At 53.1% G+C, this 22949-nt stretch overlaps 5 protein-coding genes across 5 annotated transcripts; 4 read left to right on the top strand and 1 right to left on the bottom strand.

Annotated features, from left to right (window-relative positions):
* The first annotated feature begins 2334 nt into the window (after positions 1–2334).
* On the top strand, positions 2335–6109 carry gph1 (glycosyl transferase). The gene is made up of 8 exons (XM_006962340.1): positions 2335–2518; positions 2764–2924; positions 3187–3507; positions 3593–3858; positions 3910–4419; positions 4476–5392; positions 5444–5516; positions 5570–6109. The coding sequence occupies exons 2-8, from the start codon at positions 2765–2767 to the stop codon at positions 5978–5980; spliced, it is 2658 nt and encodes an 885-aa protein (XP_006962402.1). The 5' UTR covers positions 2335–2518; position 2764; the 3' UTR covers positions 5981–6109.
* Positions 6110–9599: 3490 nt separating this feature from the next.
* tmk3 (mitogen activated protein kinase) lies at positions 9600–11841 on the top strand. Its single transcript, XM_006961979.1, has 9 exons — positions 9600–9880; positions 9985–10032; positions 10154–10283; positions 10430–10473; positions 10533–10632; positions 10723–11079; positions 11136–11214; positions 11273–11456; positions 11513–11841. The coding sequence occupies exons 1-9, from the start codon at positions 9825–9827 to the stop codon at positions 11586–11588; spliced, it is 1074 nt and encodes a 357-aa protein (XP_006962041.1). The 5' UTR covers positions 9600–9824; the 3' UTR covers positions 11589–11841.
* Positions 11842–13441: 1600 nt separating this feature from the next.
* Positions 13442–14638, top strand: TRIREDRAFT_55629 (uncharacterized protein; the record flags this gene model as incomplete). Its single annotated transcript, XM_006962339.1, has 3 exons — positions 13442–13604; positions 13689–14145; positions 14227–14638. Coding segments are annotated over 3 exons (1032 nt in total), but the record flags the coding sequence as incomplete, so codon positions are not given.
* Positions 14639–19734: 5096 nt separating this feature from the next.
* TRIREDRAFT_32069 (uncharacterized protein) lies at positions 19735–20650 on the top strand (the record flags this gene model as incomplete). The annotated part of the gene is made up of 2 exons (XM_006961939.1): positions 19735–19897; positions 20100–20650. Coding segments are annotated over 2 exons (714 nt in total), but the record flags the coding sequence as incomplete, so codon positions are not given.
* Positions 20651–21521: 871 nt separating this feature from the next.
* TRIREDRAFT_120195 (uncharacterized protein) lies at positions 21522–22714 on the bottom strand (the record flags this gene model as incomplete). The annotated part of the gene is made up of 2 exons (XM_006962118.1): positions 22506–22714; positions 21522–22315 (listed from the first exon to the last, which is right to left on the bottom strand). The coding sequence occupies exons 1-2, from the start codon at positions 22633–22635 to the stop codon at positions 21522–21524; spliced, it is 924 nt and encodes a 307-aa protein (XP_006962180.1). The 5' UTR covers positions 22636–22714.
* Between the last annotated feature and the right edge of the window lie 235 nt (positions 22715–22949).

The raw sequence follows: 22949 nt of genomic DNA, 5'->3' as shown, positions 1-22949 counted from the left end.
GTCTATTCTGTTTGACTTCTCTACTGTCCAGATCAACCATCGATCTATCCTCTTCGCCAAAGAGGGCGCAGGGATATCGCGCGGATTCCACTACAGCTATCCGTTGGCCGATAATGATTTAGCCAACGCCGTCGAGATTCCCGGTCCGACGGTGCATGGGCCTTCCTGGCATTCTCTCAAACCATCACGTTCTTTCCCATCGGCGATGCGACGGAGCCCCCTTTTGGGCGACGATCATGGACCAAGGCACCTGCAACACTCAACGCCTCGATCTGTTACTTTTTCTTTCTACTATTGTTTCAGCAAGGCGCGGTCACTCATTCGCTCAGACGATATCTTCATTTCCTTGCTCGTCTTTGTTTCCGCCACCCCGGATTGTTTGGTTGGCGATCACGGTACAGATTCCGCGCGGCGACTACAGCAAAAGTCGACATGAGCAACCGCCTCTGGGTGGTGTCTGGATGTAGGAATTGAATGATGCAACGGTATCCACGAATAATGCGCTCCGATGAGCAGCAGCGGCTTAATTTACAGCCGAACGACGGGCAATTGGATATTACAGGGAGGTACGGCGCACCGGAGGCGCATACATATAATAATCAGCACTTTCTCGGAGGCATGGCACCGTGCCATGTGGGTTCGTCGAGGTTCCCGTTTCCGGGCGTTCAGCGAGCCAGCAGGCGGGAATGCCTTGACGACCCGGAAAAGATGAGAGGCCCTTTGATTACGGAGATACCGAAGGGACAAAAGATGAGATGCGTGGTTTTGTTTTTTTCTATATTGTTTGTGTCAAAGAATTGGCCGTGGAGCTATATCATTTGTGCGTTGCGAGTTGGGATTTATCGCTTTGGGCCGTTACGCGTAAGGTATGCAGGACGCGTGGGATTGGGGAGTTATTGGGTAGGAAGCTCTTCTATTTACTACTACTACTACTACTACTATTACAGTACAATGCGCCAGAATAGGTATTAATGCTGCGGCCTGTTTTGTCATGCTGGCCTCATTCGCTAGAGTCGGGTCTTTGAGTTGGTTGAAGCCTGATGTCGGGAGGTTGTGGAAAGTTGTGGGAAAGTTGCAGGAGTGTTGCCTACTAGGTATTTATTGATGGAGTTCCGCCTCCGAGGTGTACTCGGGCTGCATGTACCGAATATGGGATCATTAAGCCTCACGAAGGTCTCTTAGTCTGGGGTTTCCCTACTTCATCAGCCTCTTCCTTCCTTGCTGCCAGAGACGGAAGATTATGTTCACGAAGGAGTAATATCTTCAAGTCAACCCAAACTTGTCAGGCTCCATCGACCCGATGCTCCCGCCGTCACCCCCCCCCCCTCTCAGAGGAAGCCAACCGACAGCTACGGAGATGCTTCTCCCCCAAAGGGCCCCACAAAGAAGAAAGTGGTGTGATGGCTGCGGCCGTCATGGACGGAGCAGTCACTCTGTATGTATGTTGCAATGAGGTAGGCGGTATAAAAGTCTGTTTTGTCTTTGTCCGCATCTCCTTCGGCTGTACTATTAGGTAGGTAGGTCAGAAGGCATGTGTGTATGCATGTATGTGCTCGCATTGAGGTCCTTGTTTAGGCTGGGGTGCAGATGATGTTTAGATTGTTATTGTTGCCCAACGGCGAGGAAGGGGAAGGCAAGGCCGCATTGTTATAACGCGTTCTTTTTGTCTCTCTGCATGTGCCCGCCTGGCAGCATCGCGGAGGTTCGTCGGGGCTGTCACATGTTCTTGGTCTGGAAGGGGGGTTCGGATGAGGGACGGAATGATATAGATACAAGGACTGGATTCGTACTCGAACAGTTGATACGTTGCCTTCATCATCTACAGAGTATCATCAACGATGAAATTGTGAAATGCATGCTGCGTGTGATATCATGAGTAGGTACCTGGTTAAAGTAAAAGAACGCAGTCTCCTGGCCACTGAGTTAAGGTACAACGATATGACACCAGGATGGCGCTACAGATGCCTTATGCAGCACGAATGCGACAACGATGAGGAAGGGATCAAAACTTGATTTGACCGAGAGACGCTGCAAGAGACACTGCAGACATACTACCCCATATATAAGGTACCTTATATGACGGAACTGGTAGTAATAGGGTAGCATCTCGTGATGAAGCATCCATTGGGCATGGTCTCCGCCTGCCTGCCGTGCTGCTGCTGCTTCCCCTCCTTTGTTGGATGGTCGTCAAACGTTCTTTCCTGCTCTTGTTGATACCTAAAGCAAGCGGGTGGTTCCAGCTTTCCCCTCTTTTTTCTTGCTCGTCTTCCTTCTTCTTCTGTTTCTTCCTCTCCCTCCCCTCTCTCTTCTTTCTATCACATCTCCTTTCGTCCTTTCTCTCTTCTAAGTCTTTTCGTGCTTCACGTCTTCATTCTCAATTGAAGACTCTCCATGTTTCTCAATTGATTGTTTCCATATCATCGCTCTCTTTCGTCTGCATCTCCAGAGAGCTTCTGATCGATAAACTACCCCGCTGTTGCGCTGCTGCCCCACCATAGCTTCTGCAAGCTGAGCTGATGTAAGTCGCTTCCATGCGTGGCTCGATGCTATCGGTACCATGGGCATGGGCATGAACCAGCCCATCCGGCCTTCCCCCTCGCCGTTTCCTCGTATCTCGTCTGCCCCGACTTGTCATCTTCATTCTCCCATCGTTTCTCCATATCCCTCTTCTGTTCTCTTCTTCTTCTTCTTCTTTTACAGCATCTGTATCTCCCTCACCTAGACTTTTTTTTCTGCTCCCTTCGCTGATTACCCGCCCTGCAGCATGGCGACCAAGCAGGCGCTGCCCACCCGCGAGCGCCGCCCCTCCACCGGAGCTCCCCTTGTCGACATCCAGGGAGCTGTCGGGCCTGCGGGCGTTTCGCGGCCCAAGCACAGGAGAACCTTTACGGGTTTCGGTGCTGGCGAGATCAAGACTGTTGAGGGTTGGTGACTCCTTTCCTTCTTGCTTCTTCCTGTGGTGTTTCATTTGATGCGTGGGTCGATTGCTGTCTTGCCGGGCGATCGTACCATAATACTGCGGGGGAGGGGAAGCTTGGTGTTGCTTTGGCGGGGCATCGTGATGCAAGCTGCGGTGGTGGCCTTATACCATCACTTGCCAACGTTTTCCCTTCCTTGATCGGTGCTGCTGCTTGACAGATGTATTCCCCAAGTCTTGGTTCAAACGCTGATGAATACCCTATACAGCCTCGATCCCTGAGCCCCAACGTGAAGCATGGAGGCGGAACCAGGTCCAGCCCATTCACGACAAGGACGACTTCGAGCGTGAGGTCGTCCGCCATGTTGAGACTACCCTGGCTCGCAGCATGTTCAACTGCGACGAGACTGCTGCCTACTCCGCCACCAGTCTGGCCTTCCGTGATCGCCTCATCATCGAGTGGAACAAGACACAGCAGCGCCAGACATTCCGCGATACCAAGCGTGTCTACTACCTCAGTCTGGAGTTCCTCATGGGCCGTACCCTGGACAATGCCATGCTCAACGTGGGACTGAAGCATGTTGCCAAAGGTGAAATTTTTCCTGCGCTCGTGTTGCCGTCCCATGAAGTATGCAATGACACGAAGATGGCTTGGCTAACCACGTTTCGATATAGACGGTCTTTCTGAACTTGGCTTCAGAATCGAGGACATCATCAGCCAGGAGCATGACGCTGGTCTGGGCAATGGCGGCTTGGGCCGACTTGCTGCCTGCTTCCTCGACAGTTTGGCTTCGCTCAACTATCCCGCCTGGGGCTACGGTCTTCGCTACAGATATGGAATCTTCAAGCAGGAAATCATTGACGGTTACCAAGTTGAGGTTCCCGACTACTGGTTGGACTTTAACCCCTGGGAGTTCCCCCGTCACGATATCACGGTTAACGTAAGAATTCCTTGAACCTTGGAATATCGAGCGAAGCTTACCCTGGCTTAGATCCAATTCTACGGCAAAGTCCGCAAGGTGAGCAGAGAAGACGGCAAGACCGCTTTCCTCTGGGAGGGCGGCGATATTGTCGAGGCCGTTGCCTATGATGTCCCCATCCCTGGTTACGATACCCCCACCACAAACAACCTGCGACTGTGGTCTAGCAAGGCGTCTGGAGGCGAGTTCGACTTCCCCAAGTTCAACAATGGTGACTACGAAGGCGCAGTCGCCGACCAGCAGCGCGCCGAAACCATCAGTGCCGTGCTGTACCCCAATGACAACCTAGAGCAGGGCAAAGAGCTGCGACTGAAGCAACAGTACTTCTGGGTGGCAGCCTCGCTCTATGATATTGTGCGCCGCTTCAAGAAGACCAAGCGCCCCTGGAAGGAATTCTCCGACCAGGTTGCCATCCAGCTCAACGACACCCACCCCACTCTTGCCATTGTCGAACTGCAGCGCATCCTGATTGACATTGAAGGCCTGGACTGGGACGAGGCATGGGCGATTGTCACTGCTACGGTATGTTGATACACGCTATAACTATGCGAAGAGTAAGGATGCTAATCGTCTATCAGTTTGGCTACACCAACCACACCGTGCTCCCCGAGGCTCTGGAGAAGTGGCCCGTTGGACTGGTCCAGCATCTGCTCCCCAGACATCTGCAGATTATCTATGATATCAATCTGTTCTTCCTGCAAAAGGTCGAAAAGGCATTCCCCAATGACAGAGATTTGCTGCGCAGAGTCTCCATCATCGAGGAGAGCCAGCCCAAGATGGTGCGAATGGCCTTCCTGGCCATTGTTGGTTCTCACAAGGTCAACGGCGTGGCCGAGCTGCACTCGGACCTGATCAAGACGACCATCTTCAAAGACTTTGTTGAGATTTACGGCCCGGACAAGTTCACCAATGTGACCAACGGCATCACTCCCAGACGCTGGCTGCACCAGGCCAACCCCCGCCTGTCCGAGCTGATCGCCTCCAAGTGTGGCGGCCAAACCTTCCTCAAGGACCTGACGGTTCTCAACAAGCTCGAAGCTCATGCCAAGGACAAGGCCTTCCGCAAGGAGTGGGCGGAGATCAAGTACGCCAACAAGGTGCGCTTGGCCAAGTACATCCAGAGCACTCTGGGCCTGTCGGTCAACCCAGCGGCCCTGTTCGACGTGCAGGTCAAGCGAATTCACGAGTACAAGCGCCAGCAGCTCAACATCTTTGGCGTCATCCACCGGTACCTGACACTCAAGGCCATGAGCCCCGAGGAGAGGAAGAAGCAGCTGCCGCGCGTCACCATCTTTGGCGGCAAGGCTGCCCCTGGCTACTGGATGGCCAAGCAAATCATTCACTTGATCAATGCCGTCGGCGAGGTTGTCAATAAGGATGACGAGATTGGCGACCTCCTCAAGGTCATCTTCCTGGAAGACTACAATGTCAGCAAGGCCGAGATGATTATCCCCGCCTCTGACATTAGCGAGCACATTTCCACCGCCGGAACTGAGTAAGTCGAGTAGTTGGGACGTGACCTGAACTGAGCTGACAGTCGAAACAGGGCGTCTGGTACAAGCAACATGAAGTTTGTTCTCAACGGAGGTCTCATCATCGGAACCTGCGATGGTGCCAACGTAAGGCCCAATTCTTCGCATGCGGACTTTTAGAATGCTGACTCTTGTTATAGATTGAGATCACTCGCGAGATTGGCGACAGCAACATCTTCTTGTTCGGAACCCTCGCCGAGGATGTAGAAGACCTGCGCCACGCCCACAACTTTGGCTCTCACACCATTGACCCCGACCTGGAGAAGGTCTTTGTCGAGATCGAAAAGGGCACATTTGGCATGCCCAACGACTTTAGCGCCTTGATTGCTGCCGTCCGGGACCACGGTGACTACTACCTGGTGTCGGACGACTTCCACAGCTACATTGAGACGCACGCCCTGGTCGACGAGGCGTACCGCAACCAGGACGAGTGGGTGACCAAGTGCATCATGTCGGTGGCCCGCATGGGCTTCTTCACCAGCGACCGCTGCATCAACGAGTATGCCGAAGAGATCTGGAACATTGAGCCCTTGGACGTCTCCGACACCTGAGGGGGGTAGTTTTGGGAATGGATTGGCAAATACCTGAAGAGTCGGGACCAAAAAAAAACGACAGGGAGGCACAAACAGATACTATTCCTATATGATGAATGAATCCAATGATGAACTGCGTGATCCTACATCTTTTGACTGCTATGGGACTATGCTTGCGTGTACGTAACATGATGTTGGCCAAATACGACTGCATCCGTTGCGGCTATTCACGCTTAGAACTGTGGCTGGGATAGCCCATCAGTTTTGGGATGCTGTGCCGGTTGCGCAGTCGAGGTCAGCAGGCTAGAGCATTGACAGGCAGGGCCATTGCCTTGAAAGTTACAATTTGAGGAGGAGCGGTGTCACGATGAATGGCTCAAAACCCCGATTGCGAGTGGGAAGAAACAAGCAGGGAAAGCCGGAGCGATTTCTCCCGGGGTTAGCCTGGGCCGATGCGCCGCGGGTTTTTCGATGGGCGGGAGGAGGGCCCGTTCCTGAATCAGAGGGGGATTTAAGGTAGTACCTGTAGGCGGAATCGTCAGAAGGTTTGGGGGGTTGGTTGGCCTGGCTTGGTTTGATGAAGGCGCCGCGTGCGTGCGTGCGTGGAGTCGGAGCGAGTTTGGGAGTGACTTGAGAGAAGAGAGAGAGGGTGGGAACGTGGGAGAGTGGGGTCCTTTTTTTTCTTCTTACTGGGAAGATGATGGTTTTGAGGGTGACGTCATTGGGGCATCACTTGTTTCTCTTTGATCTCTTTGGCTTGGTCTTGGGACTGGGGGATTGGCATTGGATATGGAGTTGGAGATGGACTGAGGATGTTTAGTGTTGCTGATTGCTGGGACCTTGGTTGATGCCATGGGAGGGAAAGGGAAAGGGATAGGTAGGTACCCGTAGGTAGGTAGGTAGGTAGGTAGGTAGCATGGGTGTGTGAAGTACCTGGAGAGTGTGAATGGGGGTTTGAGGGGGGAACGGGGGATATGTGGGTGGGATGGTCTTGAGTGCGAAGTGTGTGTATGTATGTATGTATGCAACTCCTATGTGGACAAGGTGAGGGCGAGAGGGAGGGGAGAGGATTTGGGCTGGGTTGGGCTTGGGGCCTGCTTCTGCTTGGATGGGGTTATCTACGAGTATTTTGTAAAAATTATAGACTAGAAGATGAGGATTTCAGAAAAACGTCGATCTGAGATGGGCATTTTGAATTTCTGGATGTGGTTTGTTCATAGATGGATATTTTTGGTTTTTGATCTGGATAGGGGACGTGGACCAGGTAAATCAGATCGTCTTGTTTGCCACTGTGGGAAAGGCTACTGCTTGCTTGGAGATATTGATGATGATGGCGATGTGCCTTTTTTTTGGTGGGAAAGGGTTTGGGCAATGGCATGGCATGGCATGGCGTGGCCTGGGTTGGTGGGATGAGGATGACATGCCGAACCCGCACGGACGTTGGACGCTTGACCTTGGCTTTACAGGCGTTTGCTAGGTCTTGTGAGTCTGCCCACTAACCGAATGATATGATCAAGGTAAAACCAGGATGGGACGTTAGGGAGAGGAATAGCGAGTAACAACATAAGAATTCGTACACGCAAAGAGGTCTTGCCTAGCTGGAGTCCCAGGGACAAGGGTCTGTCTGGGCAATAATCATGACTTTAGGCAACTTGGAGCGGAAGGGGGGAAAGATTGAATACCCACGAGATTGGGGGGGGAAAGGACCAGCAAGAGGCGCACGATGGCGTCACCGGGAGCTTGTCCGTCCCTGAAAAAGCTGGTTGTCCTGCGGGGCTGCGACTGACGGGGATTTTTTTTTTTGGGCTACTATGACGATGGTCTTGGTTCGGGAAAAGGGCCCTTGCCTAGGTGGTCATTGAGGGAAGTTTAGGCGCAGCTTGGTGCTGTACAGTAGGTACAGTATACCTAGGTAGCTGGTTGTTGTCATCGTGGGATTGCAGTCTCGGTGGTTGGATGAGGGAGGGGTGATGATGATGATGATGATGATGATGGGGATGCTGAACCCTGACTGTGACGAAGGGAGCAAGATATAAGACGGGGGTTGTGGCTCTGGAGAGGCTCTGGCGGTTCGTTTGGTCTGGTTTGTCTTTTTTGTTTGACTGACTGAGCATATACGTACGGCAGCACGAACACGAAAAGATACCCCAAGAAGTGGCTTCACCCAGGACCTGCCAGCGACGAGGACACGGCATTGGCTGGCATTGAACCACGAGGAAATTTCCTGGATTCGCGACCAAAATCCCGATCGATCGCCTGAGACGGCCGCATATAAGAAAAGGTACCTAAAACCAGGGGGGGAACGAGCCTTTCCCGCCTGAGCAGCTGCTCTCTCTCACGCCCATTCTTGGTTTTGCGGATTCAAATACTGGGGGGGCCGTCTGCCTTGGAAGAGGAATTCCTGGGTTCTCTCTCTTCCCTTCTTCTTCTTCTTCCTTGCTCCCTGAAGCTTAGACTTGCTGCTCAACTTTTTCGTTTTCGAGAAATCTGGATTTGATCTCGCCGCGTCCCCCACTGAGGCGAGATTTCCATCGACCGAAAGAAAGGACACGGGTGACATTCAGTGGCCTCTGCGTTTGCTGAGATTCTTTGGGTACTCAAGGTATTTCCAGAGTACGAATAACACGTAAGTTGGGAACCTGGACGAAACGAGCACAAGAAACGGAGGGGAAAGACGTATATAAGAAGGACGGGAGAGAAGCAAGCGCTTGTTGGGGCCGAGACATGAGATCAATGCTGGTCTGGCCTGGTCTGCAAACCAAGTTCCATTGATCCCAGTCCCTGCTCGCCTCTTGTCACCTGCTGCTGCTGCTGCTGTTGTTACCCCGCGCAGTTGCGCTCTCTTCCAAGTTTATCCCTTCCATGCCCGCTGAAAAAAAGCACCACAACTGCCGAAGCTACAGAGGAGCTGCCCACTAACAGATTGGGTGGGTGTGTGTTTATGTTCTGTCAGTCCGGGCTGTGGTTTCTCTCGCCTGATATCCTCCGTCTTCTCCGTCTTCTCTCTCGAATATCCGCATCATTTGTTTGGCCTTTGGACTTATTAGACGCCCGCTATTCGCCTGCGCAGAAGCTCTCTATCTCTCTCTCTCTCTCTCGCCCTGATTTTCTGTGCGCTGCTTGACTTTTTTGTCGGCGGTTTTATTACACTACCTAGACAGGCCTCAATTGTTAGGCCCCGCCTTTTGGTGCTGGGCTGCAAGATCCGCTGTGCGAGACGGACCAGGGAGAATCGACGGCTTTTCCCGATCGCAGAGAGAGCGACGAAGGACCGACTCGACCAGAATTACGACGACAAGAGACAAAAAAAAAAACAAGAAAAAATCAAGAAGGCGAACTTGATCATCCGAATAAACGACGAAACAGGAGAACAAAACATCTCAATCGACTTGCTTGCTGGCATCGCATAGGTCTACCATCATTGCATCTCCCACCCTCAACCAACTTGAAGCGCCGAGAGATCGAGATTGCAGCTGCAACCAGTCACAACCAGAACAGGCCCAGCCCGCTGTTTAAGGAGCCCCCGCCCTGCTAGCCAGCGAGTGGAACTGCTATAATCCTGCGCCTTGCAAGTTACCACCGCCTGCCTGGTTCTTGTTCTTGCAACCGAGCCGACAAAAAGCATCAGCAGCAACATCATCCATCTTACCAGGGAGGGGTTTCAGTCCAGCTCAGCTCAGCTCAGCTCTACTCTACTCTATCTACTCTTCTCCTCAACGCTCGACTTTCCATCTCCGCCAGCCTCGCCCTCCCGTCCCGCCATTACGCCTGCGTCGAGCCCACGCCTCCTCATTCACCACTCGCATCATCGTCCTCTGAAGCCGCATTTCCCCGCCATCACGAGCCAAATCCATCCGTCACAATGGCCGAGTTTGTGCGAGCGCAGATCTTTGGCACCACCTTCGAGATCACCTCACGGTAAGGCCAGCCAGCAGCCAGCAGCCAGGGAGTCCGCGCCCGACCGGATCACGCAGGCGGCGTTGACGAGACGCAATTTGAAGCTGACTTGACAATTCGTCTAGGTACTCGGACCTCCAGCCCGTGGGCATGGGAGCCTTTGGCCTCGTCTGGTGAGTTTTCGCCTCCCCCCTCTCCCCCCCTCCTCCGTCCAATTGTCAAGATGGCCTTTTCTGCGGCCGGGCGAATCGAACCCATGCTAATTCGCGGCGCTTCCCCTCCCCCGCCAAACAGCTCTGCGCGAGACCAGCTCACCAACCAAAATGTCGCCGTCAAGAAGATCATGAAGCCCTTCAGCACGCCCGTACTCGCTAAGCGGACGTACCGTGAGCTGAAGCTGCTCAAGCACCTCCGACACGAAAATGTATGCGCTGTGCCTCGATTTTTTTTTTCTTTTTTTGATGGGCGATTTATTGCATCGCTGGGTTCGGCTGACGATTGACGTCCGCTGGATCTGGGCCTGCCCATAAGCTACTACTTGCGTGGTGCTGACACTGCGATGCTGCATAGGTCATTTCTCTCAGCGACATCTTCATCTCTCCCCTCGAGGACATGTACGTATAATTGCATGCATAGTCTTGGTTGATGTTGTGCCGTTCTAACATTGTTTCAGCTACTTCGTCACAGAGCTTCTTGGCACCGACTTGCACCGATTATTAACCTCCCGACCCCTCGAGAAACAATTCATCCAATACTTCCTCTACCAGATCATGGTATGCGATGGCACAACCCCCCCCTTGGCCAGCGGCAACCAGCATGATTCCAAAATAAAGCCCTGCAGCTAACAGATGCGTGTCTCATAGCGAGGCCTGAAATATGTCCACTCGGCCGGCGTCGTCCACCGCGATCTCAAGCCCAGCAACATCCTCGTCAACGAAAACTGCGATCTCAAGATTTGCGACTTTGGTCTTGCCCGAATCCAGGACCCGCAGATGACGGGCTATGTTTCAACACGATACTACCGCGCCCCCGAGATCATGCTCACGTGGCAAAAGTACGACGTCGAGGTCGACATCTGGAGCGCCGGGTGCATCTTCGCCGAGATGCTCGAGGGTAAGCCCCTGTTCCCGGGCAAGGACCACGTGAACCAGTTCTCCATCATCACCGAGCTGCTGGGCACGCCACCGGACGATGTCATCAACACTATTGCTAGCGAGAATGTGAGTTTCCCAGGGACATGATTGGGGCGCCGGCGGGGAACTGATTTTGTCGGTAGACGTTGCGGTTCGTCAAGTCGCTGCCCAAGCGTGAGAGGCAGCCTCTGCGAAACAAGTTCAAGAATGCAGACGATTCGGGTAAGAAACAACAAGGGTCATGACTCCTATACGCCGTGTAGATGCTGACCCAAGGCAGCTGTCGATCTCTTGGAGCGCATGCTCGTCTTCGACCCCAAGAAGCGAATCACGGCCACCGAAGCCCTGGCCCACGAGTACCTCGCGCCATACCACGACCCTACTGACGAGCCGGTTGCCGAGGAAAAGTTTGACTGGAGCTTCAACGACGCCGACCTTCCTGTTGACACCTGGAAGATTATGATGTACGTCAACGTCCACCAATGCTCCATCGTGTCTCTTTGGTCTGACTTGAACACAGGTACTCGGAAATTCTGGACTACCACAACATAGAGGGTGGTGTCCCAAACATGGACGAGCAGTTCCCGCCGCAGTAGATTGACAACATGGAGGACCACATACTCGGATTACAGGGTGGCATACAGGGATTTGAACCACTGCACAGAAGAAGACGGATACAGGAACGCGCGGCAGTAGACAGACGAGACCGTTACACGACTCGCAATGGCCAGCGCACCTTGTTTCCGCGACCTATGTGTTTGCAGTTTCCGGCGTTTCGGAGGGCAAGACTGGCAACGGAGGGGGAAAGGGGAGAGGCAACAGGAAGGGTTTAAATACGTTGTAAAGACTTGTGATTGTGTGTGCAGCGACGATAAAATATACGAAGAAACGGGCTTTTTCCCTTTGTTATTGTTACAAACTCTGTTGGCTCGAGTTGATCCGACATGTGAGGCGCAGAGCTGAGAGACGGACTGATGTTGCAAAGCACTGCCTCGGCCTGTTTTTGGATGAGATGGCAAGGGGGTTTGTCGACTTGGCCACCGAGGTGAGGTGGTGAGGTTGACTCCATGGCGAAGTGCATGTCATGTGGCCAATGATGAAGCGTGTATAGAGGTCTGGAGGTTGCTTGTGATCGGTGATCCTGCGAGGTGGAGTTGGCTTGTAAGTCGTACTGGGAGCCTCACCTTTTATTACACAAAGGGCGGAGTAGCAAGACAGGGGGTCTTCGACGCGGAACACTTGACTGCATCTTTTCCATAAGCAGGAGACGGGAAGTGAGGGGAAAACACAGGACCAATCCTAGGGGAACACACGCACACACACACACGCTGATGCAGGATACCTTTCTGATGTTTGATAACACCCTCTCAGCGGTCCCCATGTTGCTTGCAGTATAGAGATAATAGTAGTAGGTTATGGGCATATGGGTTTTATTGTCATTATTATTCCCGGCGAGCCATAGAGAGGCGAGATGGGGGAGCGTGTGTATGGGTTTGGGGGTTGTGATGGGGCGATACCTACCTTATTTGCGTGTGTGAACGATTGATGATTCGAGTCGAGTCGAGTCGAGGAGAGTGCCTAAGTACCTTGCGTGTTGCAATGGAGTCTGGTGATACTGCATGCAGGTCTCGGGGGATCGAGACGAGACGAGTGGGCTGGGCTGGACAGCTGGGAGTGGATGTTGACAGGGGAAGAGAAGGCGGTGCTTTTTTTTTTTCTGGCCGGCTAGATGGCCGCCTGATTTTCTCTTTTCTTGTGATGATATCTTGGGGGCAAATGCCACTTTTTTTTCTTCTCATTCCCCCCCCTTCTAATCATTGCGATTGAGTTTTGGGGTGTATTGTGTTGTGTCGTATTGAGACTTCTAGAGAGTGTGAAAAAAGAAAAACAAAGTAGAAGATTGCTGTTTTGGGATATCTTGTTGGATTTTGAAGCTTGGATTACGAACGAGCCTGACTGAGCTGCGATGGCTGTCAAGAAGGAGAAGACGACGACGGGGGCTGCGTGCTATTGTCCGAAGCTGGAGACGGTTTGTTGGCGAGATTTGGGTATGTATTTTTTTTTCCCCTTCCCTGCTCTTCAAAACACTTGCCTAGCGCAGCTTTTCGCTTTTGTTGTTTTTCGTTTGGGAGAGGGACTGCTGGTGTTGGAGGTGTAGTGATTGTTTTTGATAGAGTTCTTTCGGGGTTGGACATCTGGGTTGTTGGACGAGAGACGCTGACTCTTTGTGTGTGTGTGTGTGTGATATCTTATAGGATCAGGCAGACAACAGACGAAGACGGAGTATCTCTCTGTGGAGGAGATATCGAGGGGAGAGAAGGGGGCGTTTGCGGAGGCTGATGTTGTTGTCATGTAAGTCTGGCCCGCTCCCCTCTGCTTCTCTTCGGTTATGGGAGAGGTGGTAGTTATGACTCTTTTGGATGTTCTTGTCTGATTGGTGAGAGATAGATATGCTGAAGGAGACAAGCTGCGGAGATGCCCCCGTTGCAGGGCTGCGTTTAGCACCAAGTTCCTCGTGCCGCGGAGCTGGTGGACGACGTTGGCGAGGAGGTCGAACGGGTACTTTGGGTATCAGGATGTTGTTGACGATAGCGGGCAGAGAACAGGGACAAGTGAGTATCGTAATCTCCCGAGCATCTAAAATCCACCCTCCTATGTCTGAGCTCGGCCTGACATGGAAAACTGCCCCCTTACAGTCACCTGGACGCGCTTCATGGTCAAGCGCATAAGCAAAGTCCTCGACAGGCACGGCCACGACGAGATCCAGTACCACTGGGTCAAGCTCAACGCCTTCACGCGGTGGCACGCGTCTTCTCGCAGCAACCGGACCGAAGTCGTCCTTTTTGACCACCCGCAGTTTGCGCGGCTCGTGGGCGCCTCGCTGCTGCGGGACGTGAACCCCCGGGAGCTGGGCGACCCGTTCTGGGTGTTCCCCAGCATGGTGGACGAGATGGTGCAGCTGCATGACGTTACCATCTGGGAGTCGCGCAACCTGATTCGGGATTTCGAGAAGAGGAGGGCGTTTTATCGGTTCCAGCACAGTTATCTGCATGAGATCCCGCGGCACCTGACGCATGTCAACGAGACGGTGTATGTGACCGAGTCGGTGCTTGATAGCATTGAGAAGAGCCACAATCACTTTCTCAACACCAAGTCTATTCTCGATCACAGCAGCAAGGATGTGTCGAAAAATAAGGACGACGACGACGACGACGACGGAGACGGCATACAGAGCGCGGGAAGACCGGCGGCGCTGCCCAACCTCGTGTTTCTCAATATCCAGCGCAGGCTGGACGCCTTCCACAGCATGCTGACCAACCTCCGGCACCGGGCAGAGTCCAACAGCGCGCGCATCACAAACGAAATGGCGCTCACGTACAACGACGCCGCGCGGGTGGACTCGTCGGCGATGCGGGCGATTTCGCTGGTAGGGCTGGTGTTCTTGCCGGCGGCGTTTGTGGCGGCGATTTTCAGCACGTCGTTTTTCAACTTTGATGCCCCGACGGGGGTGTGGCGGCTTTCGGGCCAGTTTTGGATATACTGGGCGGTTACGGTGCCGTTGACTGCGTTGACGGTTGTTTCGTGGTTTTGGGGGACGTGGTGCTTGGATCGGGTTTGGCCGGGGTGGAGGAGGTGGGTTGAGTGAACAGTTGAAATTGAAAGGGGGGGGGGGGGAATTGGTGATGTTGCGATTTGTGGTGTTGAGGAGGAGGTGGAGGACGTTTTTGGGTGGGAGATGTTCTTTTTGTTGGCGTTTTCTTGGCTTTGATGGGATGTTATACATGTTCCGGTCATGATGAGTGCATTTGGTGGTTGGAATCTAGAAGGATCATGCTATGAGAAACGAGATATGACTCGCGACTTGGGAACTTGACGGGATTTTGATGATGGGAGTCGTCTTTGGCTAATGCATGTTGTTGAAGTGTTATGGTCAGTGCTCGTCAAGCCTCATCTTTTACCCATTGACGTGTGTGTATGTATAGTATCTTTACTTTATACTCTATAGAGAGCATCAATATTGATTCCTTCAGCTTGAGGAAATCACATTCCTCTCTCACCAACATGAAGGCGTCTACAAGTCTCCGTAATCACTGCAAACGGGCACGGTAGGACGTACACATCTGCCATAAGATCAAGTGAGCTCAGATGAAGCGACATTACCTACCTAGGTACTTTCTCCAAGCACCGGTGTCACCGAGACCATAGCTTGACGAATTCAAGTTCTCTGTGAAGAATAAGCTTATGTTCAAATAAGCATGTCCGAATGATAGCTCCCACCTCGGCAACTCACCCAGACATCGCCAGGTAAGCTTGAAATAGCCACACTGACAGCAAGTCCCTTACACACATCAGCGCCGTATCCATATAAGCGGTCCCCCTAACGGATGTCATCCGCATAGAGCATCCATCAGAATCAGGGTCGCCATTCGATTGGTGCGAGGAACAAGGGGGTCCAAGCAGCAAGCCATGCGAATGGGGTCTTCTTGCGGCTGACGGACGCATGTGCTATTTTCGAGGCGGCTTGTTTTATTTGCCCACCGGCATCTGACAAGCCCGGCTGGCGATGCTTTGTTCTTCTTAGTGCGATGAGCTGAAGGCGGAAAATATGTCTACGCTAGGGAATCATGGCCGCCTTATGGAATTTGAGGCGGGCAACTGGCAAGCCACGTTGATGGGAATTTGTGACTTTGTTGGAGGGGATGGAGCAGAAGGGTGTTTCGATGCTAGGTGCAGTATTATGTTGAAGTAGATACATGTAGCTGAGATGGTGGAGTTGGACTGGTCATGTACATGTAATGAATGTGCTTCCATGTGGTCACAGCCATTGTCACGCCGAGAGTAAAGTGACCTGTCAGCTAGCGGTCACTTTCGTCTGCTTCGTGAGGATACTGAAATTAATCGAAAGAAGAGACAGCAGGTTCTTGATTGAGGTCCGTCAGGTCAACATCTGAGGGTTTGCTGTGCTCTGTTGTTCAGCGGCATGGCCAGAGGTCAACGACAGGTAGAAGCTGCGACACTGGTGGAAAATATTCAACTGTATTTTTTCCCATTGTATCGTGTGCCATCTCATGAATTTTACCTTAGGCTGTTTGAACCTGTTTTCATGTCTAGTCGCAGCTGTTGTTGGTTCTGGCGAGAGCATTCTAAGTCTGGAAGGCAAAAGACTTGTAATGTACAGAGAAACAAACATGCGCTCATAGAAAAACCAACCATACGCACACAAATGCGGCGTTCACCACCAAGTACTCTTACCTAAACGATGCTCGTATTAGCCCAACGTGTGTCTATATTATCTTGCACTCTATACTGCTGCAAAGCGCTTGGTAGGTGATATAGCAGAGCCTCTCGATCATTGATGACATAAGATGAATGGCAGGATATACCTAGACTTTCCATTTCAATGCACTGCTCCTTCCAGAGAGTAGCAGCATCTGGTTAGCGATGCAACGGCAGGACCAGCGAGGGCACCTTCCCAAGCAACCAAGGTGCTCCCCATCCAGATATCCATATTTCAGACCCAAATTTACCTCAACCTCTTCCTTTTCCATCCCCCGCGTCACCTCGACCATCATCATTCCGCATCCCCTGAATATCAATCCGCAGAACCTATCTCCAGAAGATCTTGGCGTCTCCATCCCAGGAACTGCAGATGCCGAGCATTGCCACATACGTTAAAGCACGCAAGCAAAACGACATCCAGGAACCGAAAATCAGTCGCTTCGCCGGCCCCGCCATTCCAGCTCAGCCTCAATCGACGGGCCGGAGCCACCAAACCACTCCTCCTCGTGCTTGCTCCAGCCAATTTCTTTTTTTATGCCCTCTTTTCTCGCCGAAATCTGTATGCAGCCAATATGGATGCCCCAGCCCGCCCCAATGATCCGCGGCAGCATCGGCAAACGGGATTGAAATCGCGACAATCCTGAGCTACTACTACTACTAGCTGGAATACTCCACCGGTTTTTTTCTGGATCAGCTTGCGTGTGTTCCTGATCAACGATTTCGGTTCGTGCTGCTCCCATGGCCTGCATTAACACTGCTCGTGCGTTGGACACTAATGTACTGACAGTCATGGAAGATGCCCCCAGGACTCCGTATCATTCTTTTCGAATTTCCACTTGTCAGGCACGTTACAAACTAGAACGTGCTGCACGCCTCTGTACAACGCAGGCGTTTCTTCTTCGTACGTTCCTGCGGAAGTGTTGGTAATAAGGTTTCCTTGTGAGACCGTCATCAGATGCTCCGTGTCGGTCGCACGATGCTAGTGGACCGGGCTTCGATCTTTGTTCAGCGATTACTGGACGTGGGAATTGTCCCACTAACACTGCTGGCAGATGAAAATATCGCAGCTCTCGTCATCCTGCGAGGGTCGCTGAAACTGCCAAGAGAGGAGAGTAATCCGGCTTGCGAGCTTCGTGAGTGGCTAGTGAAGCAATCTCGCTTTCCCATCTAGCTGGACCAAGACAGGGTGAGGAGCTAAGAAAGGATCGATTCCAAAAATATGAACTCGGCACGGCCAAGCTGCAAAGATGCAAGCACGACGTATTACCAAGTGACACCGCAGAAATGCTCCGAGTCGATTCGACAGCCTCCGGCATCGTCACAACTCCGGCATGCGACGATAACGACAATTAAAGGGGTCGATGATGTTTGTTTGCCGCGTCTCCACCGTGGGAGAAAAGTCGCGTGTGAACGGTGGTGGTCCAGCCGTTGAGCTTACATATGGCCCACGCCGGTAAAATGCCGCTCTGGAACGCACTGTTTCCAAACCACGACGGCATAACGGTGCTTCTCGTACGAGCCGAAGCAGCAAAACCCACGGCCTCGTATTCACCGTTGACCCGCCAGGGATCATGACGTTTAAGCACTCCGCGCCAGAAAGGGGGCCCGCCAGATACACCGGGCCGAATCGGGGAAGCTCCAGTGGACAGCGGCGGCAGGAGATGCAAAGCTGCACGTTGGAAAGCGAACGAACGTCTGGTCTTGCGATCTCGAGGATGCACGGAGTACGGAGAAGCAATAATACTGGGTTGGGTTGTAAGCGAGAATGGACCCATGGAAGCACGACAAAAGGATGGCATTCACCGCCTGCTGCCGCTGCGACGCTACAATACAGAAGACGGGGGGAAATAGTATCACAAGTGATGGCAGGCAAGGGATGCCATGCCGCCGTGGTTCACCAATTGTGTACCTGCAGACTGCAGACGCTTCGGTTGCAGCCTTTCTTCGGTACCTGGACACAGCGCGGCGTACTCCGTGCTGGAGCATTATGCTTGACAAACTCGAACCAGACCAAGGGTCGATCTGATGGCGTCAACAAGACAGACTTCTGTTGCAAATCCGTGTTTATTCGTCGAGTGCGTTGCACGGAGTGGCACGAGGCTGTTTGTGACTACCTATTTTCTCCAGGGATTTCGGCATCGAGACATGCAGCTGCTCCCGAACACAGCTTGGCCCCGACATGACGACTTTGCTGCGTGCTTGAAGTTGCCTTTTTCTCCGCGTCTTGGTCTCTACCCGTGACGATTTTGGGTGACACGTTGTGCGACGAAGACTGTTGCTCGAAGCATGCGAGACTAATAATAGAGGGGGATGACCTGTTGGAGGAGGAGATTGGTGAGCAAATAAGCTTTGGGGGGTTCCGGCTCCTCATTGATCAGAAACGAAACCACATGCTCACATCTCACATGCAGCTGAGAAAAGAAAGGGTCTTGGGCTGAGGAACGAAATGCCTTGCGGCTGCCAAACGGGATGATGAGATGAGGCGCGTGTGGTGAATGCTAACTGGACTACACAGTTATACCAAGCAACCGATGCCATCAAAAAAACGCCTGCCACTAACACAACACGAGTTTCTCCTGATGATATGATTACTTCACGAAGTACATGCTCGTATGGAGTATGGATGTATCCCAGGTTCGTCGCAGGTTGGAGCATCCATCCCTTGATTCTGGGAACAGCTCGGTCTGTGCTCAATGCAGCGGAGAGCGCTGCCGCCCATTCGCTGGACAGCTGGAGCCCCCCCAACCCCCCCTGAAAAGGTCCCCTAGCGTGGATGCTTTAGGCGGTCGCTGCTGGCACTCTAGCGGCTCTAGCGGGTGCGCCACCGCACCATGGCTGGGCTCCCTGGCCTTGGCATCGCCCTCCGCCAGGGTCAGCAGCGACTCAGCCTTATCCCGAGGAGTCGAACGGATTGGGGCTCTCCTGGCTCTGCTTCCGCTAGCAGGCGAGTGCTGTATTAATACATACAGTACGCATACGAGGACCCTCCCCTGTCGCTGATTCTTATATCTAGCTCACCGATCTTCCATCCTGCTTCTCGATTCACTGCTCTCTCCGCTCGCCCATCTGTTTGGCATTGTTCGTTTGGACGCTGATGAATCTTGGCCCCTTGCTCGCGTGATCAGCTACCGCTCCCGACCATCGATCTCCCCGGCTGCATCCTGTACCTACTTATTCAGGTCTCCTCCCCACCACGACCACGGCAACTCAATTACCACCGACGAGCGCCAACTAAGAAACGAAACAACAAAAGCGACCAACAAGAAGCACATCAAGACGGAAATAGAGGAAAGCAAGATTAGAAAGAGCAAGGAGATTATCAGATTGCCTCGGTTCTCAGCAAGAGAAGCGCTTTCTCGGCTGGCCAGCGAACCATGGGAAGCGGCCCTACCAGACCTGAACCACACCATATCCGAAGAGTAGCACCTCCATACAGCAACGATGCAGCGACGAGGTAACCGCGACGTCCGCTTTGCCGACGATGACGATGACTACGAGTACGAGCGCACCAGCTTCACCTACCGGCCGCTGTCTCGGCTGCCCACACCGCCTCCCACGCTGAGCAAGCCGCTGGTGGTGGACCAATCGCTCGAGGACGATGAAACGCTGAATCCGCGATACCGAGGTCAGTTTGGTTGATTATATCTTTATTTTTTGTGTCTTCTTTTTTCCCTTTCAAACGCTGCTTTCGGTTCGTGTCGTTTCGCCTCTTGCGTCTCGGCTCCTGCAGGGACACGGAATTCGGAACAATGCGACTGCAATCTAGGGTCGTATCTTGCATGGCTTTCAGAGGACTAAGCTTGCTAACTGTCTTTGGTTCTCTGCAGGTCCCGCCATCCACCTCGTCAATCTGATTCCCGCATCGGCATCGCTTGCGACTGCATCCGTGTCCTTTGTCCAGGCCATGCTGTCGAGGGCCGAGCTGTCCATGGAGATGGTGGCCCTGGCCGTCTGCATCCTCGACAGCCTCGACACCAAGTTTGCGCGCACATGGCGGCTGTCGTGCCCGCTGTCATGCCCCTTGAGCACGGACGACATTGACTCCCCGGCTGCGGCATCACCATCCCTTAGCAAGCGCCACTCTCTTCCGCCGAGGCCGCGCGACGTTCCCCAGCGGCAGCTTCACATTGACTCTGTCCGTCCCGAAATCATCATCCTGGCGGCCCTCGTCATCGCAGCCAAGTTCACCCAGGACCCGCAGCAGCCGCCGCAATTCTACCGCCTGGCATGGGGTCGCGGCCTGTGGTCCAACGAGCAGCTCAACGTCACGGAGCGGTGCATCATGGAGAGCCTGGACTACCGCATTCTGCCGCTGTGCGAAGACGACTGCCTTACCGACGCCATGGTGGACATGCAGCTTGCCGCCGAGCTGGAGACTGGGCCGCGGTGGAACGTGGCCCGCCAGCCCACGCCGCCGGATAGTGCGGCTGGCAGCGATTGCGAGTTCGTGCCGAGCCATAGCCGGTCCAAGACGACGGTTGGCTTTGCGCCTCGATGATGAACAAAAGCAGCATGACGACTAAATCCCTCAAGCTGGAAGTGGAGGGTGTCCAACTTGACGACTCATTGACATAGCGATGGCATCTTTGGTCTTATCTGTCTGTTTCTAATATCCGGCCTCTTTTTGTTTTCTCTTCATCTTATTGGAAAATTTGCCTAGCATGTTTCAGCACATGAGCATTTTTACAAGGGCGTTTTTTTGGGAGAATTGCAAGCGTGGAGCAATCTCTGGGTTGAGTGCATCTTGCTTTTGTTTGGGACACCGGCACCATCAGCACTTCATGGTGATGGACTTGTTGCAAATCGGATCTTGTCGCTCAGGAAGAGGGATTTCCTGGGTTGGGGTATCATACCATTGTCTTTTTCTCTGGATGGGATGGCCATCTATTATACCACTTTTATCTACCTTTTTCGGTTTATATTCGAGTAGTAGTACTAGTAATCACTTGCTGCTAAGACAGCGTCTGATGACCAATACCAGAAGTTTCCTTGATGCCTACCTTACCTAGGTACATGTTGGTCCTGGAGTGTTGATATGTACACATGTATCCAGCCGTGAAGTCGTTGATCCTGCAGCATCTGGTTTTGAGACTGTGTTTCTACACTCAGCCCTCGTATGTCTTCAAGTCCAGTACTTTTTGCGATCTACACTAAACGTGTTGCATTCGTCTAATTATACATGTACATGACTACCATGCAAGATACGAAAGCAAGCCTCAACACTTGATCCCCCAAGGACATACGGTAGATCAGGGACTCAGCCTCTCGAGCCTCCACTTGCCCTCCTTGCCGTCCTGGCCCTCCTCCCACTCGTACACGAAGCGATCGTGCAGCCTGCTCTCCCTGCCCTGCCAGAACTCGACGCGCTGCGGTACGAGGCGGAGGCCGCCCCAGAAGTCGGGCACGGGGATCTTGTCCTGGCCCTTGAAGCGCTCCTCGACCTCCTTGACCCATTCCTCCAGCTGGGCCCTTCCGTCGTCTTCTTCTTCTTCATCATCCTCTACAGCTTGGTCAGGGTCAGAAGAAGACGGCTTGTTGTCGACGCCGTTTGCTAGTTGCTGCGCAGACTTCTTGGGCTTTTTTGGCGTCAGGACGGTAGACTGGCGACTGGCCCAAGCCCCGATCCTGCTGCCCCTGACACGGGTATCAAAGTACGTCTGGCTCTCCTCGCGGGAATTCGTCTCGGTGATGCCCTCGACGCGGACCTGGCGCTGCAAGGGGGGCCAGTAGAAGACGAGGCTGGCGTGCGGGTTGGTGGCGAGGTCGCGGGCCTTGCGCGAGGTGCCGAGGTTGGTGTACATGACGAAGCCGTGGGCGTCGAGCTCCTTGAGGTAGACGACGCGGGAGGAGACGCGGCCCGAGGGCAGCTCCGCCGTGGATAGGGTGCAGGCTTCGGGCTGGGAGATGGAGGGCGTGCGCTGGGCGAGGGAGAACCATGCGTGGAACTGCGGGATCGGGGAGTCCGGGTTGAGGTCTCGCCTGCGGAGGCGGGAGAGGGTGAATTGGGGGGCTTGGCCGTGGGGTTGGTGGCCTGCTGGGGCGACTGGGGCGGGGGGAGGGTGTGTTAGCTGTGTCATGGTTGTTTGTTTGTTTGTTTGTTTTTTTGTGAGGGTTGGTGATGGTGGGAGGGTTGGTGTTGTGGTGTTGAGTTGGTGAGGTGTATTGGATGAGGTGACTCATGAGAATGAGTGTAGTAAGTGAAGACTGAGAGTGGGGAGAGGTGGAGGACATACAGATGAGCTTCTCCTCCTCAGCAGTCACCGTCGAAGGCCGTCGATACAGTGCCATCCTAGCCTTTGTCGTCGTTGCCGTCGTCGTCGTCGTCCAGGAGCTGAAATGTCGCACGCCGCTCCGCAACCGCATCAAAACCCTCAATGATGATAAAACCCCCCTTCCAACTCAAAAAACTTTCCACAATCAAACCACAACAAGGAGAAGTCTCTAAATCTTTTTTTTTCCCTCCCTCTATTCAGTATCCGTTCGATTCCAGCAAAAACAAACAAGTCAGGATCTGTTTCAAGTGTGGACTGAGACTTGAGGGGGTGAAGCTATGTTATCATCGTACAACGCAAGGAGAGGGAATTCGAGAATGAAAGTCGTTCGATATGATGAGTAATGAAAAGGAAACCACAAGTTGGGGAAAATTAAAGTGGGGTTGAGAATTGCATGACGCTCAC

Source organism: Trichoderma reesei, assembly GCF_000167675.1.
Source record: "Trichoderma reesei QM6a unplaced genomic scaffold TRIREscaffold_2, whole genome shotgun sequence".
NCBI lineage: Eukaryota > Fungi > Ascomycota > Sordariomycetes > Hypocreales > Hypocreaceae > Trichoderma > Trichoderma reesei.
This window is presented reverse-complemented; position numbering and strand designations above follow the sequence as displayed.